The sequence below is a fragment of the Cinclus cinclus genome, chromosome 3 (assembly GCF_963662255.1).
Source record: "Cinclus cinclus chromosome 3, bCinCin1.1, whole genome shotgun sequence".
NCBI classification, from domain to species: domain Eukaryota; kingdom Metazoa; phylum Chordata; class Aves; order Passeriformes; family Cinclidae; genus Cinclus; species Cinclus cinclus.
In genome coordinates, this window is record NC_085048.1 from 56,898,021 (window position 1) to 56,916,845 (window position 18,825).

General features: G+C 41.4%; 2 protein-coding genes across 7 annotated transcripts in view; both read left to right on the plus strand.

Annotated features, from left to right (window-relative positions):
* The window catches only part of PLEKHG1 (pleckstrin homology and RhoGEF domain containing G1), a 45,942-nt gene extending 34,574 nt beyond the window's left edge, over positions 1 to 11,368 (plus strand). For 2 of the 6 annotated variants that reach the window (XM_062490024.1, XM_062490023.1), the window contains 7 exons: positions 889 to 922; positions 1,369 to 1,464; positions 2,673 to 2,711; positions 3,169 to 3,191; positions 6,357 to 8,010; positions 8,964 to 9,107; positions 9,138 to 11,368. In XM_062490024.1, the coding sequence (XP_062346008.1) occupies positions 889 to 922; positions 1,369 to 1,464; positions 2,673 to 2,711; positions 3,169 to 3,191; positions 6,357 to 8,010; positions 8,964 to 9,107; positions 9,138 to 10,066 (2,919 nt within the window). In that variant the 3' untranslated portion in view covers positions 10,067 to 11,368. Of the gene's footprint in view, positions 1 to 888; positions 923 to 1,368; positions 1,465 to 2,672; positions 2,712 to 3,168; positions 3,192 to 4,098; positions 4,318 to 5,406; positions 5,523 to 6,254; positions 6,272 to 6,347; positions 8,011 to 8,963 lie in introns of all 6 variants that reach the window. The other 4 variants (XM_062490019.1, XM_062490022.1, XM_062490020.1 and 1 more) reach the window with 4 other exon arrangements.
* Positions 11,369 to 13,656: 2,288 nt separating this feature from the next.
* The window catches only part of MTHFD1L (methylenetetrahydrofolate dehydrogenase (NADP+ dependent) 1 like), a 137,888-nt gene continuing 132,719 nt past the window's right edge, over positions 13,657 to 18,825 (plus strand). The window contains exons 1-3 of the mRNA XM_062488866.1: positions 13,657 to 13,791; positions 16,481 to 16,531; positions 16,609 to 16,662. Of these exons, the coding sequence (XP_062344850.1) occupies positions 13,657 to 13,791; positions 16,481 to 16,531; positions 16,609 to 16,662 (240 nt within the window). The remainder of the gene's footprint in view (positions 13,792 to 16,480; positions 16,532 to 16,608; positions 16,663 to 18,825) is intronic.

An 18,825-nucleotide genomic window follows, 5' to 3' on the forward strand; every position in this document is an offset into this window, starting at 1 on the left:
TATGGGAGAAAAAAGCCCTAGCAGGTCCTATTGCTAATTCTCATCTTTTTGTTGGCAAAGTCTATTGAAGGTGTAATGTTTATGCTAGCATCCATACTTAAATTGTAAATACTCATTGCAGTTTATTAGGTTGTTAAAAAGAATTTACAGCACGATCTCAGCCCTTGTATCAGTTTTATTTCTTATTTGATTTTTATTTTATCTGTGTAAAAAATGTGAAACCAAAAATATTTTCTTCTCAGAGAAATAATTTCACTTGAAAAAGGAACAGTCCAATTAAATAAATCTTTGAGGTTATCTGTACATTTTTATTTTTTTTTAACCTGTTGAACTGGTAATTGCTTGTTGTGAGGCTTTGGTCTGTCGAGCTTCTGGAGAATGTAATAGTAGTCCACATGTGACGCCTGGTGGAAAATTACCAAACTGCACCTGTACAAGGGCAAGCATCTTAGGGTATTTCAGTTTTGATTATTTTTTGCTTAGTAGCTGATATGTTTCCTAAAACATCCGGATTTTTTTTTCTGTTAAATAAAGGAAAAATTGTAAGCAATCATGAGATGCTCTTTATCCTGCATCAATCTTACTTAAACCAAATTATGATTATTTTTTTGCACACACCCTTCCTCTCCTTGCACGGCCTGTGCAGAGGTGGGCATGCAAGACAAAGATTCTGGGTGCAGTGAAAAACAGGTTTTGTGTGCAGACCTGGAGATAAGCTCTGGTGAGTTCCTGCCACCAAAATTTTCCTCCCTATATATAACATGTCCAATGTACAAATTACATTTGCTGTCATTTGCATATAATCTCACTACTCTCTGAAATATGCAATACAACTTGCCCTGCTACTAACAGTTTACTCTTCTTCATTTGTTACTTTTTCTCTTCCAGGCCAAACAGGCAATTCTCGAAATGGATGCAATACGTAAGTTGGTTATCACTTTTGTTTTAAAATGTAATGAAACCGCCTTCAAAATGTTGGCTTTAGCTGTTCATGTCATCTGAGATGGAGGAATGCCAGGCTTATGTTCCTTGAATTATGACCCTGCTGGAAAAATTAGATGCAGATCCTGCAGAGTTTGTTGGGAAGGCTCTGGCTGAAAAACTGGCAAACAAACGTGGTGGTGGTGGATAAATGTTCCTGGGTTAGCCCTCTGGAGCCAGGCACAGCTACATGGGCAAAGCATTCCATGGCTGCCTGGGTAACAGCTGCCCTACAGCTGCATGTCTTGTGTAGCTGTAGGCTCTCATGATGTGCAGCTGTATTAGGCATGAAGGGGTGATGGCACTGCCTCCACAGGGAGCTGCCAAGGTGTGTGAAGTGCCATCCTTGTCACTCTCTTATTCCCTGTGCCTCTGCTTGTTCCACAGATCACCCAGGCTTCCACTATAGCCCTGAGGGAGAAATGAAATCATCATACCAGCCTAAGGAAGGCACTGCTCCTCACAGAGTGAGAAGGAAATCAGGTGAATAAACTCATTTACACCATAGATGATGAAAGGAAACACAAGCAAGGTTGTTTTAGGTGTGGATTAGGCTGGGCATATGGAATTAGTTTTTAATCTGCACTACAGGTAGACTTAATGTGGCATAGTATCTCTCCGATGTGGATGGAGTATCTTATTAACCATTTCTTGTTTTTTTATTTTTTAATCTACTATTTCCATTTAAGGAATATACATTTGTAATGATGTATGTATAAAGAACAGATGGCACTCTCTAATAGATTGAAGTGCACATGCAGGAAAGCCACTCACATTATTTAAATCTGACATCCCCCCTTACTGCAGTTATTGTTGTGTCTAAAGTGGTTCCACCCTGATGATAGGCTTATTATTTCAAAACATGATTACTATCTGTACTAAGTGTAATGTTTGTCTTATGGATAATAGAGATTTGAGAGGTGGCTTTGCTGACTTTGGGCTTTTTTTGCCCTCCTAGCTCAAACATATATTAATAATTACTCTCAAGGACACTACCAATGTCTTTGTAGCTGGGTGATTTCATATTGCAATCCCTGTGTTCCCCTCTTTGCCTCCTTAAAGACCTTTCCAATTTGGTGTGTAACATTGTATCTTGGGAATGACTTAAGGCTCATGAGAATATTGATGTAATGATTTAACATACAGCAGCATTTGTGTCTGAAAAGCAGTCAAAATCTTATTATGTTTGAGGTATGTTCTCTCTTGTTTCTGAGGTGTTTGCACACCTTTGTTATATTGGTGTTGCTCTTTCTGTGAAAGGAAGAATACAGAATACTGCTCAAAGGGTGTCCTATGTAATCTTCAGCTGCTTACACTTTCTAAGCCCATCTAAGACTTTGGTACCTTATGCATATTTCTAATAGAAAAACTCCAACATCGTAGAGCAATAACAGAAGTGACCAGGTCTTTTGAAAGCAGGAATCTTAGCATGGGATAAAAATTTATGTGTGCCTTGATGAATGGAGGGCAGCTGCTATTGCAGTAAGGAACAAATATGTTCTTTGGTAACAGCTGTGGATTTCATGCTTCAAAAAATCGTTGTGAGGAAATTTTGCAATAAAGAAATTAAAATCTGGTTTCACTTAATGAGCTTAGAAGTTTGAATTTTTCTATATGTTGTAAAAAGTAATCCAGGATGCCCACAGCTTTCTTTGGAATGCCACAGTGGGTAAACATGTTGTCTTTTTCAGAGCCCTCATCTAGAGTCCACAAAGTTTTAAAGTCAAATGGTAAGACACCTTGTGTATTGCTTACTGACTTGGTGCTTCTGTACTTTGTAGAACAACTGAAGACAGATTCTTTTTTCTTGTAACTGTCCCTAAATACACCAGGGGGAGGAAAAGGAATTTTGGGGGAAAAAAAAGATCCAAAATTATTGTATTTAAGTCTAATATCTGCTTTTCCACTCCTGTGGATTGGTCCGGTAAACATCCTAGGAACTGAACACACCAAGTATTGGTGATTGTGAACAGTTCCTCAAATCATAGCAGTGCTGCAAAATCAGGGCTTCAAGTGAAACTCTAGTAGAGCTCATGCTGTCTCTGTTTTATCAGAAATCATGTATAGTCTGTTTGCTCAATTGCTGCGGCATTCAACCCCCTTCGGGCAATTCATAATTGGGGTAGCATTGAAATGAGCATAGACTGACACCAGTTTGATTATTCATTGATGTGTTTCTGTTTTCAGATGTAAGCCCAGATATGCAGAAGGTGAGCCACTTCTTAAATTCCTTGCCATTCCTATCCCATTCATATGACTTTAGAGTACAGTGTTTATTGGAGAATCTGCATCTTCTTGGTTGTGTTGACCTTAAGAATGAAAACAAATCCATAAATGTTATTTAGCATTTCAAATAAGATTATTGGAATGAAAGAAGTACAAATACAGCTTATTGTTTTGGGAATATTTAATAAAGAAAAAAATCACTGATCCATATATGGTTGTGGTTTATACTACAGGCCAATCAATTACTAGTGCTATAGGATACTTAAAAATACCACTAGAATCAAGGAAGTGCAGTGTATAAAAATAGTGTTTATTCTTTGGATCTTATTATCTTTGTATTTATTAAATAAGACTGGAAAATTTCAACTTCCTCTGAGATAGATATATATATGTATGTATGCGTACATTTATATATATATATATATATATATATATATATATAATGATATATCACCAAACAGAGCACATGAAGCTTAAGCAGATTATAATGAGCATTTCTAATTTTTACGTTGTCTGTAAGAACTTGTATTGAAATTCCCAGTGCAGTTTGAAAGTCTCATTTTGAATTTTGGGTCTCAGGGTTTTATTTAGGATGGAACTTAAAAAGTGTGTGTGTGTTATAAACAGACTACAATAGATATTACTTCATTGTCATGCCATAATATCAAAGCTCAGGATTCAATGTGAATGGGGTCCTTTGCATATATTTTTTCAGTTCTAAATATTATATGGAAGAGTACTGGTTATTGTACTTATTTCTTTATAAATCTCGTTTCAGTGCAGCTAATTGACTGTAGGTCAAACGTTGCCTGTGAGTCTGACGTAAGAGGATCTTACTAAAATATAGAATCTCTATAAACTTATCAGAGTTCCATGATTTCTTTTTTCAAGCGGGTGGGCATTGAAGGAGCCCTATTATCTCAAGCCACCAAACTAGGATCAAGTGAAGCCCTGCTGAGTTCTAGGAAGAAGGTTTCACTGGAATCCAGTGGGCTGGAGAGTCAGTTTCAAGAGTCTATTGAACCAGCCTACAGTAGTGATCATGATGAAACTCTTCAGACTTCTGCAACGGAACAGATTGATGCTGATGATGAAGAAGAGTCTGAACAGGTAGGAAAAAGAGGGGAAAAAATAAAATAACTTTGCCCTGGGGAGAATGGAAGAAGATCTAAAATTATATGTATAACAGATAGAAATGTGTTGCAAATGTTTATAACTTTCTCTCCTTAGAAACATTTTTATTTAGACTTCACACAATATTCACTTGCATTTCAACAGAGAAGATACAAAAGCCCCGATACAGAGGGAGAAATTCCCACTGCTTGAATTTTACTTAGTCCTTTGCAGTCCTCCTACCTAGTCGTTACAGAAAAGTTTTATCTATTACACAACAGTTGCACACAACTGGCTTTTCATTGCTTCTTCAGCTGACTCCTTGAATGCAGAGACAGTCCCTTCAAGGACTTGAATATTAAGTTAAGATTCAGGCACTGCTGCACGTGATGGGATGTTTCTTGATCCATGAGCCTCTGGCAGGAGCTACGAATGTGTGAACTTGAACATGAGCAGTTTTGAGTAGGATTTCTGAAAATGAGAGCCTTTATCTTTTACTGCTCCACAGATGGTAGTTTTTCTTACACAGTATGATGTTTCCAGACAAATGTAGTGCCTTTGAAAGACTAAATATCCAAAATGTGGCTGTATTAATGAATCTGCATTTTCAGTTTATTTGGTTTAGCTGATACCGAGATCATATTGTTATGTGGTTAATTTATTTTGTGAATTATCTAAAACCAGTTATTGAAATTCTTTTCAATGCTGACTGCATTTCCTCTTTGAAATTGCACTATTTGAATTAGAAGTATTTGACAAAATAGTATCTTGTACCAGTGTAGTGCAGTGTCTTCTAATTCTCCTTCTTGCCAACATAAGTAAGAATGAAAGAATGAGTAAGCACAAAAAATACCACCAAAACAGTTGATACTTAGTGGTACCAATTACTACTAACCACTGTGGCAATGATACTTTTACATGTTTTTGTAAACTCTGAGTAATTTTTGTGGTGATGCTGACAGCTCCTAAGTTGTTTCATCTCCCAGTGAAGGTCCCTGACATGTTCTAGCTCCTAGTAACTCCTCTAAATTAGACTGTACAAACAACTGTAGATTTTATTACCCCTCCCATTTTTTTTTTCTTTAAAATCACAGCAAAACTCACTGCAGAAATCAAAAGGGGGAAGAAAAAGACTTAATAGTCAAGCTGCTGAAAATGTTGAAAAACGGAGAAGTCTCAATCTCAATAAATGTGAAATGCAGGTAAGTAATTATTTTTTACTTCTATTTTGCTATGCATCATAGATATGTCAAAGAAATCTGTTTTCTCTAGGTTGACAGATACGTCATCTTCTATTTATGTCACGTATCAATGTTCAGTGTTCATATCATTACAATATTAATATCTATGACAAAAAGACTTTTTCTTTTGGGGGCTGGGAAAAACAAGCAGCCAACCAAACCAATCAGCATTAACTGAAGACAAAAGGAATTATCTTTCTGTCTCTCCCCTCTCCCCCAAACTCTAGCCAGCAATATCTAAAGCATCCTTTATTTTGGGATTAGTGAGCACGTGGCCTTGCTGTAAATTAGATCTGGATGAAAACTTACACTAAAAAGAAAAAGAAATTTTCAGTGACATGTGCTAGAGAGCATAAAATTCCTTTCTGCTAGGGTTTTAGGCAAGGAAAAGGAGAAGAATAAAACTTTTGGCACAAGCCCAGAGTCAGATTAGTTTAATCCAACTGTGAAACTGCAGAGTTAGCGTAAAAGGTTTAATCTAACTCCTGCCAAACAAATTTGCCTTTAATTACTCATGCATTAACATAAGCTACTGTCTTGTATTTGAAGTAAGATGCTATTAAACACCAAGAGTGAACTCTGAGCCACAGTAAGGATTAGGAGGCAGAGTAGTCTGGCACTGCCAACTTGGCTCTCTCTGCTGAGAGAGAGCACTTGCCCTGCCCATCTCCATGTGAGTCTCTGCTGCAGGAGACCCTAGTGCTATGGCAGTTCTGTGAAAAGAGGGAATTGCTGTATTATTACAGGGATATGCTAATGTTACCTGCAACTTTCAAATCTCCACAGAGCTCCAAGGACCCTTCAGATGAAGAGTCAATGCAGTTGAATACTGATCTTCCATTTTCCTGCACAACTAGACAGCCACAGTCTCCTGGACAATTCAGCACACCCCAGAGCAGCTCTCTGATCATGAATATCCTGGGGGGAGGTACCTCTGTTAGAAACATCTGGACAGACCATCAGATCAGGCAGGCATTGTTCCCTAGCCGGCGCCCACCTTATGAGAACGAAGATGATGAAGATGATTACCAGATGTTTGTACCATCTGTGTCTACATCCAACACAAGTTCAGCTCCTGGGGGAGAAAGGAGGGGTTCTTCTGGGCGTCCATGCAGCTGGCACTTGGGACAAGCGCATCAAAATGAGACTTCCAGCCCCACTCGTCACAAAATTGTTAGACGGGCCAGCAGTGCTGGTGAAAGCAACACGTGTCCAGCCAGCACCAGGTATAAAACAGGGGAGCGAGGTTCTCGAAGGGAGATGAAGACAGCAGAGGGGAGCGCTAGGAATGCGTATCCTGAATCTTCAGAGGAGTTGACTATCGATGATATTGAACATGTCTATGATAATATAAGCTATGAAGACTTAAAGCTGATGGGTCTGACAAGAAGGGAGGAGACACACCGTGGGCCCCGGAGATCAGCTAGAGACTCTCTGTATGAGACTGAAAACAAAAGCAGGTCAGATTCAACTTCCAAAAAGAAAACAGCAAATCAAAAGAGGACCTCCATTCATGCTAGTAGGGAGGAGATACTACTCAGTAAAGAAGCACCAACTTCAAGTTTGGACGAGCTCAGAATTGTTGAAGACAACATCTATGACACCATACGGCTTCCAGAAACATCTCTATTGAATTTTAAATGTGACCCCTTAAAATCCTCTAAGAGGAGGAGTTTTTTGGAAAAGGACTTTGCATATTGTGACAATCTACGACATTTTGTTTCTGAGGAGAGTCTGCAGTTCAGTGAAGATGAAAGTCCTTACCATCATGTTCCCATTGACAATGACTACTTGAGCTTAGTAGATAGCTCCTCCAACTCTGACTCGCTGTCACATAAGTCTGCAGCAGATAAACTCTCAGAAGAAGTAGATGAGATTTGGAACGACCTGGAGAACTACATCAAGAAAAATGAGGAAAAGACAAGAGACCGCGTCCTTGCAGCCTTTCCTGTTTGTAAGGATGACATGCAGGAAAGGCTGCATGCTGGTAGCACACCTGAACTGAGTAAAGATGTAGAGTACTCGCTGTCTACTCTCTCTCTGCCAGAAGCTCCTATTTTCCCTAAAACTGTGAAGCCCAGGGCTGCCACCATAAGTGAGGCTAATCTCAGGCTTGAAGACACTACACCATGCAAGAACTCTATGAGTTTGAACAGGTCTTCCTTGTCCAGTGAGATGCCTTTTGTGGATAGTCCATATGAGCCCACCAGTAGTGTTCTGTCCAGCACACCTGCAGAGGGCATGGAAAATGACTTGGTTGTTATGGATAAAACAAAGAACAGAGTTTTTATGATGGCAAGGCAGTACAGCCAAAAAATTAAGAAGGCTAACCAGCTTTTGAAAGTTAAAAGTCCAGAGCAGGAGCAGCCAGCTAGCAGACAACAGAAAATGAAACACAAAGACCTTGCTGCTATTCTGGAGGAGAAGAAACAAGGAGGTCCTGCTATTGGTATGTTAAAATAATTTCTGTACAGATACATTTCTTTAGTAACTTTCGGTGAACTTTATGTTCTGAACTGGAAGATTATGAGTTTTCCTCACCTTGGTCATAGAGTATCAGGATTGTATTTTCTGTTACAACTGAAATTAATTTTCCCAGACTGCTTTAACATGAATGGGCCTTTATATCTCATTTCTTGTTACTTGATAACTTTGGGAAGAAATAGCGGGGCAGTGTCAGGAAAGAGCAGTTCAACTGAGGGTGGTAGTAGAAATCATGCCAGAAGCACTGTTTATTGGCCTCCCTACAGAAAAGCAGTTATTTCCTTTAATGGTGTGATATTGAGAGTTTGACTAAACCAGTGTTTTTTCAAGTCGGTCTGCCTTCTAACATGTCACATACATTTGCTCAGGTACATTCAGAATCATATCCATAAGGAATGTGGTCAGATAAGAAAGAGCTGATAATCTTTCTATCAGCTAATGAATGTGCAAAATCATGGGTATGCAACAGCTCTGGAACTATTTTTTCCCATGATCAATTGAAACAAATGGAAGATGTGGAGCCAGCAGACTCCATGAACCAATGTCATTCTTGCCTCCTTGTGATATTTTTAAAAGTCCCTAAATATGTTATTTACTAGGTGATTTTTAGAATGTTCTTTTCCACTTTAACTTGAAACTAGCAGCATATTATTGGAACCATGTGCTGCACTGTGTCCTACATGACTGCCCACTGTAGCAAGATATTTTATGCTTCTTTTCCTTAATGAAGTGTACTGAAATGTGATGCATAGGCCTTTCCAGCCTCCAATGTTTCATGTTACTTTGCAGAGGCCAAATGTATTGACACAACTGAAAGTTCTTCTCTACTGATACTAAGCATTTTGAGATTTTGAAATTTTTGCGATTCACTGAAATGGATTCCTTGTCTCTGCTAAGTTAATTCTCTCTTCTTTCTAGGTGCCAGAATAGCTGAATATTCCCAGCTTTATGACCAAATTGTCTTCAGAGACAGTACTCCTAAGGTCCAAAAGGAAGGCGGGGCCCCTCCTCAGGAGCAGTCAGCTGGGAGGTTTTCCACACCCATGGCCACATGTCCTCCCGGTTCCCAGCCTGCCAGTGAATGCTCAAGAGCAGAAGATTGGCTTTTGCATTCTACATACAGTAACGGTGAGCTGGCAGACTTCTCTCCCTGGTCTGAATCCCAGGACTCGAATTCCAAGAACTCATATACAGAAGCTGGTACAAAAATCAATTCAAAGCAGTTGCTATCTGTTGGCTCGGTACCTTCCCTTCAGATTTCCAACCGTTTGCATGTCCCAGCGCAGAGGTGGAGCACCATTATAAGCCAACCAAACAAAGAAAACTTGCATCAAGATCACGTCTATAACTCACTTGGGAGGAGAGTAAGCAGTGTAAAACCACAGGCATACAGCAGGTCACAGTCCTCGTCCTCAATAGTGGTCAATAGGTCTGGAGAATCAATTGTATATAATAATGAAATTGATAAGAAAAGGCTCCATTTGAATAGGAACTTTCGGTTCAACAGCCATCAAACTCCTGGAATTGCTTCAGGATGTACGGGGCTGGAGATGAGAAAGCAGATCCCTGAAAACTGTTCAGATATGATTCTGCAGGATTCTCAAAAGGTCCTGAGAGTGAACAGAGCCTCCCCTCTGACGGCACAGATGGCCACTCAGAACTATTTTTCAAATTTCAAAGATTCCGAAGAAGGAGAAGGGGATGATGATGACTATGTTGAAATAAAGTCCGAAGATGAGGGATCTGACTTGGAGACTTCTCAGAACCAAACAAGGAAATCAGATCCTAAACTGCGTAACACAGATGCTGTTCCTTCTGAAACGTTCTGTGGCAAAACTGTCTCCTGTACTCCTGCAAAGTCTGCCAGCAGCAAACATGCACTTAGCCCATATGTGACTGCATACAGTGATTCAGATAAACTGAATGACTACCTGTGGAGAGTACCATCTCCTAATCAGCAGAATATTGTCCAGTCTTTAAGGGAAAAGTTTCAGTGTCTCAGTTCAAGTAGCTTTGCTTGATGCTTTCAGTAATTTCTAGCTGTACTGCCTTATCATGACAGAGTATATACTAGGACAATCAGTACTGGTATCATGTATTTCCATAATACTACACTATCGGGCATTGTATCACAATAATGTTGTAAATAGATGCAAAATGTATCTTTTAAAGATGATTTAGAATATTGGATGTGAATAAGGCCACATGTGCACTGTCTGGGGTCTCTCTGTAGGGCATGTGATCTTCTCATCTCCTACTGAACCTTCACATCTCTTCCTTTGTTAGGTGTGATGCCCCCTGATTCTTGCCATCAAACCAGGTGTGATGCCATTTGATTCTTAAACCATTTTGTCGTTTGGAAACCTTAGTATTTAGACTTTCCAGTTGATGTCCAGTGTTCTGCATCCAAAATACCTGTGTGATTACTCTGCTTACAGACAGGAACATTTAGCTGAGCAGCTGCTCCTGTGACTGCAGATTTCTGAGCAGGGTTCTGGTGATTACACCAACAGGCTGTGTGTGCAATTGCACGTACTTTTTTGCACATACTTTTCATCAGACAGATTCCAAGTGTGTGGGACCAATGCATACACTACATTATTTTAGAGCAAGATTCTTACATTTTAAAGAAGATATACTCCTATTACTTGTGGCAGGTTGCTAGCTCTGTGTCTGAAGCCTCTTCTACTTTCTGGAGCTGCATAGGAGGCAGAAGACAGGCAGTGGAGGCTTTTTATGAGAACCTGTGTATGTGACACAGTCCTTGCCTGGGGAATGGTTTTGGCATTACAGGGGGAGCTGCGCTGCTTGTCAAGAGGGCTAGACCCATTTTTGTACCTCCAGTGATAGTGGTGTTTGTGACACACAAGCAAAATATGAGTATCTTGTAGGTCAGCACCCAGCAGTCAAAAGCTGCTGTGTGGAGTTTGAGAGAAAGCTGTGTTAAACACAGTGACCTGCTGGGCAGTTGTTCAAGTCCCAGTGTCAGTAACCCTGTGACAGAATGAGGCTTGGCCAGATTCTTGGGTGAAATACTAATTGTGGGGCACATTTGGCCCATAGGGCAGTTCAGTGAGAGTTCTGGTTAAGTGACAAGCTGCAGTCCCCAGGGCATGCATCTCCTGTAGCAGGAAGTGACCCTTCCTGACAGAAAGAGGTAAAAGACATATTTTGTAGATCAGTCAGGGCTGACTCTAATCCAATTTATGTACAATAAAAAGTGGCTTAAAAATGAGAATACATTCCATTCTTTTGCAAATACTGTATAGAATAAATGCTGCCATTTAGAGCAAGGACAGGCTTTCCAATACCGCCTACGCTTAACTCCCCTTCATCATCTTTGTTGGGCAGCTTTGGATTCTGTTACTTGAAAACATTGTACCGAAAGGAAAGCCTAGATACATCTACAGTGATCATCTTGTGTGACTGTTGCTCTTTTTTGGTGCTTACATATTTCCAGATAACATGGATAAAGCCAGTACCAAGTTAAACATATCAATAAACAAAGGAATTTCACTGAAATACTATTTTTACTAACCATGGATCACTTCCCTCAGTTACAGAGCACTGTACTTCCAGAACAGCTGATTATTTACTACATTGGTTACCATGAGGAAAACCTGACGTTGTCAGTGTACAGCTATAACTTACTTGTAGACTAAGATCTGAGGACTTGAATTTTTAGAACTGACTAAATTATTTACCACACATATCTTGCATTGGCTAGGAAATGTTATTTTGAGGGCTGGTTGGTCATGGTACTTACTAGCTCGTACCACAGGGATACTTGTTCCAGTCAGCACGCCCCCTTTGATAGGACCCCTATCTATGTAGTAAAATCCGACTGAGAAATAATGTTGTACATATTTAAGACGCCGAGGTGTAGCAGAGCCCATATTTATTTAATATAGCTTGTAAAGTATTGTAAATATGGATAGAAGAGAAATCTGTGGGCGCACATCTAGATTTGTTTTAACAGCTTTAGGAAATGTTTAACTCGCATCTCATGCAATCAGTGGAGGCGGGAGGGAGGGAGAAACAACCGACCAACCAACCAGGAAAAGGGACATCTACTAGTATTGTAACTTCTCCCAGGGACCATTTCATACTATTTTTAATAAACGTTGAGTACGCAAAAGCTTTGGGTGCTTTTCATTGCGGGGGGGTAGGAAGTTATTGGTTCCTACCTGTCGGAGCTGATGTTTGGGGGTGATACGGTTGGGGATTTTCTTTCTTGCAAACAAATAGGCGGAAGCCAAATCAGGGGAGCGGCGGGGCGGGGAGCGGGGGCGGGCGGTGCTCCATCCCCGCCCGCCCCCTTGGCCCCGCTCCCGCCCCTGCCCCGTGCCAGCGGCCGCCGCGGGCGCTCCGGAGAGCCGCGGAGGGATGACGAGCGCGGTGATGGGCGCGATGCTGCGGCGCTGCCTGCTCCCGGCGCTCCCCTTCCCGCTGCTCCCGCCGCGCCGCGGGCTGAGCGCGCCGCTCCCCCGGGCCGGCGGCGCGGCGGCGGCCGCTCGGTAAGAGGCGCACGTGGGGAGGCAGCGCCGGCTGATGCAACCGGGGATGCGATGGTGTGGGCATGCAGGGAGGAGGGGTGAGGGCGATTTGGGCCGTGCGCCCTCACCGGGGGTGCGCCGGGTTGGTTTTTGAGGCGGGCTTTTTGGGGGACCTCGTAGTTAAATGCCGCGCTTCCCCCAGAACCGCTGGCGGGATTTGCTCCGGGTTTTGGTTTTGGTGGCGTTTTGAGAGCGAGCGGAGCTGCCACCATGTGGCGGTGGCTCCGGTGAGAAGGTGCGCAGATGTGTGCCAGGAAAAACGTGTCCCCCGTCGCCCCCCCCACCTCCCCGTCCCGATTCAGCTTTGGACGGGATAGTTTGCGACAGCATTGAATTGAACTGGTCATTGGCTTCTGCAAGGGTAGGAGCTATCAAAAACGCACTCCAGGCTGTTCTCTGATTGTCTTCCTTGCTGTGGGGAACAGATATATTTCAGGGGGTCCCCTTTTTGCCTGGTTGGGTAAGTATCATCTGCACACATGAAAGGTAACAGAGGAGAGCTGACTGCCACTTACCCAGAAGTTTTTTTCCAGATGGCATTCCCAGTGTCTGGCTCTCACTGGTTTTTTTCCAAGAAGCGGTGTGGCAAACAGAGCTGCCCTGTCTCCCTTTTGCCAGTGGTTTTGAAAGGCATCCATGAGAGTGGCTGGTCTGCTGCTCATGGGGTTGGCATGGCCTGTTTTAAGTCCTGGCAGCCCCAGCTGTAAAGGGCTCTGCATCTGTCACTGCCCTGACCGAGGGTATGGAAACAGGACCCACCTGACCCAAGGGCTGATCAGACAGCTCAGGGGGGTGATTCCCTGCTGTACTTCCCATGGTGGGGCTGGACAAGCCTTCTCATGAATTAGCACAGCCTAGCTATAAAGTTTTGGGCATGTCAGAGCAATGCCCCGCATACCTATTAAAAAAAAAAGTGGTTTGTTAAGGTTTTCTGTACCTACCTGCTGAACACCAGCCTTCACCCTTCACATCCAGCCATAATTTTGGAGATTAAAAATGTACGTGCCCAAGCATCTCTGTTACATTGTTGACTAAGGTTGACTTTCTGCTGACTAATGTTAGGAGGGTTTATTTTTTTAAAGATTTGCTTGTCACTGTGTTGCAGCAGAGTCACTGAGAATGCAAAGAATTCATTGGCCTCTCTTAAAAGAGAAAACCCTCAGCTTGAACCAACGCTTGCCATTATTCAGGTAAAGTATGTCTGTGCACTCACTGGCTGAGAGAGGTCTCCTTTGGTACCGTCTTGTACCGTCTCCTTTGTACCGTCTTACTTGTCAAGAACACCATACAGAAAGGAATTTTAATCCTTCTTTTATAAAGAATATTGTCTACTTTATTATAAAGCAAAGCAATAGGATGAGGTAGTTCCACCAGATGTTAGGTTGCCCTTCTTCAGGACTGAAACAGTCACAGCAAACTTCAGACTGGGAAAGCTTTGCAAAGGAAAGGAACAGTTTTATCCCTTCTTCCTTTTGCTAAAGTAGTCTTCCTCAATTTAAGTATGGGTCACTTTTTCTCACAGCTTGTCTAAGTTGATTAACTTAATAGTTGAATTAGTGTTCTCAAATCTTTATTGAGCTTGAAGCTTTTTTTGCAATCCTGAGCAAAGTGTGTAGGTGCCTGAAAATGTGGGCTTCCCTTCACTTCCCAGTCCTGAGATAACAATGCTGGGATTAATGAAAGGCCCGGTTGCTTCCTGTCAGCCCTGTTACCTTTGGGTAGCTACAGTTTATCAATGTCTTCCTGTTCTTCCAGGGAGTGGAAAACCACACCAGAAACTCACAGTGAGCTCAGAAGGATCTGTGTGAAATAAGTGCCTTGTGTAAAGTGTCAGCATCCTGTAGAAGTAGCAGCTCTTTCTGATGTGAAGGAATCTTGCAGTAATTGAGAGCCATTGTTTTACTAATGCTGTGAAGAACTTTGCATCCCACTGATGGTGCCATTTTTGATAGGCAATCAAAATCAAAGATGAATATTTTCAGCTATCCCCAGAAAGACGGAAGATGCTTGTCCTTAGATTTGTTAAGGTTTGAAGTGTTTTAACAGGACAAACAGGAATGTTTATCATTCCGAGGGGACCCAGAGCCATACTGGCAAAAATGTTACTGTCCTGTTTCCTGGGATGGTGGTATTGGTTTTGAGTGGGCATACACTGAAACTCTGACCCAGTAGGTTTTAAGTTTAAAATCCAACTGTAAGTATTTTTTAAGTACTGATAGTAAATCTAAATAATGCAGCAACAGCTTTATTTTGGGTGTTCTAGTGAGGCTGTCTGAACAGGCTGTCCCATGTCTCAGCCTCCCTGATAATTGCATTTTCACAGAGCCCTCTAAGACTAAAGCTTAAGGACTGCTAGAAAAGCAGTGACCTGTTTTTCTCACTCCTCTTAGTTTCCATGCAGTTGCACCATGATCTGGACTAGGACTATGATCTGCCCCAGCCCAAGGGATCTGAAGAGGCTTCCTTTCAAACACATTTGTCTCTTGCATCTTTCTTTCTGCATGGCTGCATGCATGTTTTATGTTGGCTCAGTGTTTACCCCACTTGGTCTGTCTCATGAAGTGGCCATAGGAACATGTGGCATAGATCCTCCTGGGTAAAATTCACCCAAACTCTGTTCTCCAGCTGTCCAGTCACTCTAGCTCTGGTCTCTGCTCTGAACCAGAGCCCATTTTAAATGTGCATTTGTTGGTGCAAAGAAAACTAGCTTTGGTCTACAGATGTTCTTGTGATGCACTGCTCTACCAGTAATTTGGGCAGAGCCTTAAGGTTTGTGCTGCTCCCCATGTGCCATATCTGCCCAGAGGAGCAGAGGGAGGGCAGTGAAATTATCTCCTTTGCCAGTCACTCATGAGTAATGGCAGTCAGCATGACAGGGCATCACCTCTTCAGCAGGACTGGGAATGAGGAGTTGCAGACTGAGCCTGCAGTGGAATGATTTTATGACTCTTCTTTTCCCCCTGAGCCTACTGAATCTGAATCGATGCCAAAAGTAACATTAGTGTTAATAAGTAATAAACAATAGGTAATAAGTGTTGTTTATTATCTGTGTTGAACAGCAAAAAAAGATTGGTGGGTACTTCTTAATTTTTTCTGATGCTGAAAAGTAAAATAAAGCATCAGGGGATGATGCTTAACAGTGGAGCTCTTGCCCTGCAAAGCTCAGCAAAGCACCACTGGTTCCCCTACACCTCCTGTCCTGCCCTTGCACTCTGCCAGCCCATACACCAAACTCTGGCATCACCTGTGCTGCTCAGTGGGTTTTGTTAGGGACTGTCTTAGGGCCCGGACTTTCTGCACTACACAAGATAAATGTTCACCTGCCAGTGCTGCAGCAGCAGGGACATTACAGGGGACAGTGTGCTACCACCAGTTGCTCCATCCCTGTTAAACTTCTTGAGCAGTCAGTGTGGGGGTGCAGTCCCACATTTACTGTCACAGGGGAGCAGCTGATGAGCTGAACCTAGACCTGTCTCTTCTTCCTTGGCACAGTGTGAGCTCTGCACAGTGTCCTCAGTGCAGCAGCTTCTGTGCTGCCACTCGCCACCAGCTGCTACATTTGTGGAGTGGGATGCTGGTAGTGCAGTGCCAGGAATGCTGGCAGTGCAGAGAAGGAGCTGGGGGATAGAGGGCAAGCCCTCCTTCCCTAGCAGGAGTTGACCCCCTCCATGAAGCCTGTGCTTATGAATGTCAGCAGTCTTGAACTATTTGGGGTTAACAGCGATGGCCTTCTGCTTCTTTCTTAGATTTGTTTCTTATTAGTTTGAATACCTTTAGACACAGACATTGTCACCATGTTTCTTGCATAGACCTATACATTAGTTTACTCATCTTTAAAATGTATTATTTTAAAACTCAGTTACTGTTTTGTTCCCCAAGGCACATAATGACCGGTTGATTCAAGAAGCAAACAAGAACTTTGCCAAAGAGGTAAGCTTTAGCTGATTCTTGTGTTAATGATCATGAGCTACTTGCCTTTGGTAATTTTAAGTCTTTCCTTTTAACAGATTGGTCTACGTGTTATTCACATCTGTCTTCCAGAAGGCAGCACCAAAGATGAGGTAACTGAAATATCTGAAAGAGTCTTCCTTTTCCATTTTTGTCATAAACTTTTATTTATTACTGACATTCATTATTATTTTGACTGACCTCTAGTAACTCAAATTACTTAGGATGTTTTAGGATTGCCTTGGTTTAAATAACAAATATTATCCCCTTACTCGCAAGAGTGAGAAAAAAGAGAGTTAATAGACATGTCTGCTGCTCCCTGGCAAGCTGGGGCAGAATCAATAGAGTAATGTTTTGGTTTTGTGCTTGGTGTTTTACCCTGTACCAACTCAGGTATCCTGATCTCCTGCAGTTGCTCTTGTGACTGTGCCTGATTGTTACCCATATTATTCGGGGAAATTAAAGATTTTATGGGGAAGGGAAGGGGGAAGGAGAGGGAGGGTGTTGAATTTGTCTATTGATCTTTTAATGTTTCAATTATGTATTAAATAACAAACATCCACCCCAAATCACTAGAGGCCTGAATTCTTTACCTGGTTGAAGGCACAGCACTTAATATCAATTATGTTTTCAATATAGAAAACCATGTGAAAGTTAAACCATTGAAGGAATGTATAGTAAAAGATGACTCTGTTCCCATCTGGCCACCTTGATAATCCTGCTGTCTTGTGAGTTCAGTGTACTCTCTTGTATTTCAGTACACTTTGTTTTTAAAATGTTGCTGCCTTGCAGAACTGCTTCCAGATACACTGAAAGGAACTTAATGTGAAGTTTAATAGATTATGGATAGTCAGCTACCCATTTAAGAAGAGTGGGCCTTTGAAATGAGAAACAAATACACTTTGTTGTTGGTAAATGTGTTTTATGTGTTGAGTAACACAGCAGGAAATAGCTAAAATACAGCACTAGGTAATACAGAAATGGCACTAGGTAAAATACAGAAATAGGTAATAATACTATGCAGCAGTAGTTGCAGTTAGTTTGAAGCAGTATCTTAGAAGTAGTTGAGCAGTGTATTTAAAGAGAAAATTGGGGTTTTTTTTGTTATTTAAAGGAAGTTACTTCCAATAACTTCATCATGGTTTGCTTACTCTCTTGCTTACTAACTGACAAGTTTTTTTTAATCTACTAATATCCACATCTCAGTTGTGTTCCCTGGTGTGGGAAGGTGGGAGGGGTTTCAATACCATGCACTTTTGGGTTTTGCCAAAACTACCTGCATACAGTAAAGGCAAGTTAATACTACGCTACTTTACCCTGCATGAGTTATAAGGAATTCAAATGCTATGATGATGGAAAGCAGACTTAAAGTAAGATGCAATTAAAATGGGAAATTGAATTACTTTCCCAGGAGTCAGAAATACAGCTTGAAGTTTTAATTGCTCTGTAGGCCCCCAGGATTTTGTAGCATATCAAGGTTTTTTAAAGAAAAATGCAGATGTTTTCATGTCTGTGTAGTGGTATATACATTCAACCTTTCTGTGTACCAGTCCTGTTGCTGTCAAGTGCCAGCAGACCTTAAGAGATATACCTGATTTTGCCTCAGGAGTCAGGAAACTCAAGAGGCATTTCCATACCATTGACATGCTTGTGTAATCTGTGTTTAGCATGAAAGAAATACATGTTCTCTTGGTTCAGAGTTGCAGCTTAACTAACTCCTGCCTAATTCCCCTAGCTTAATTTTGATTGCATATCAACTGTTTAGGTAACAGAGTTCACAATTACAATGAATAGTTTACAAAAAAAGCATTTTAAATAGGCATGGTATTAGTTAAAGGAAAAAAAAGACCTCCTTATAATCCTTTTCTGTTGGATGTTAATCCAATTCTATTACAAAGGTCTGTGTTGCCTGCACACTGTTTTATATACAAGATGGGAAGACATGCTTGCATGACATTTCTCACCTAAAAAAATCTTTGATATGCTTTGTTCCATTGTATTCTTTCTGGTCACAGCAGAATAGCATGGATCAGCATTACTTTAGAGAGGAAGGAGTCAAGGGTAGGTAGTACAGTCCCAGATGTCAGATACGACCAGTTATAAAACACTTGAACTTGCATCTGTTTCACTACTTGAAATTCATAAACTTCTCTGTGGTGTCTTTTAAACATAACAGTTCTTCACAAGGCAATTGCCAGCTGTTAGGATGAGGGTGTTTTAAGAAGGAAACTTGGTAACCATATATGCTGGTTTAATAAAATTAGTTTTTCCTTGTA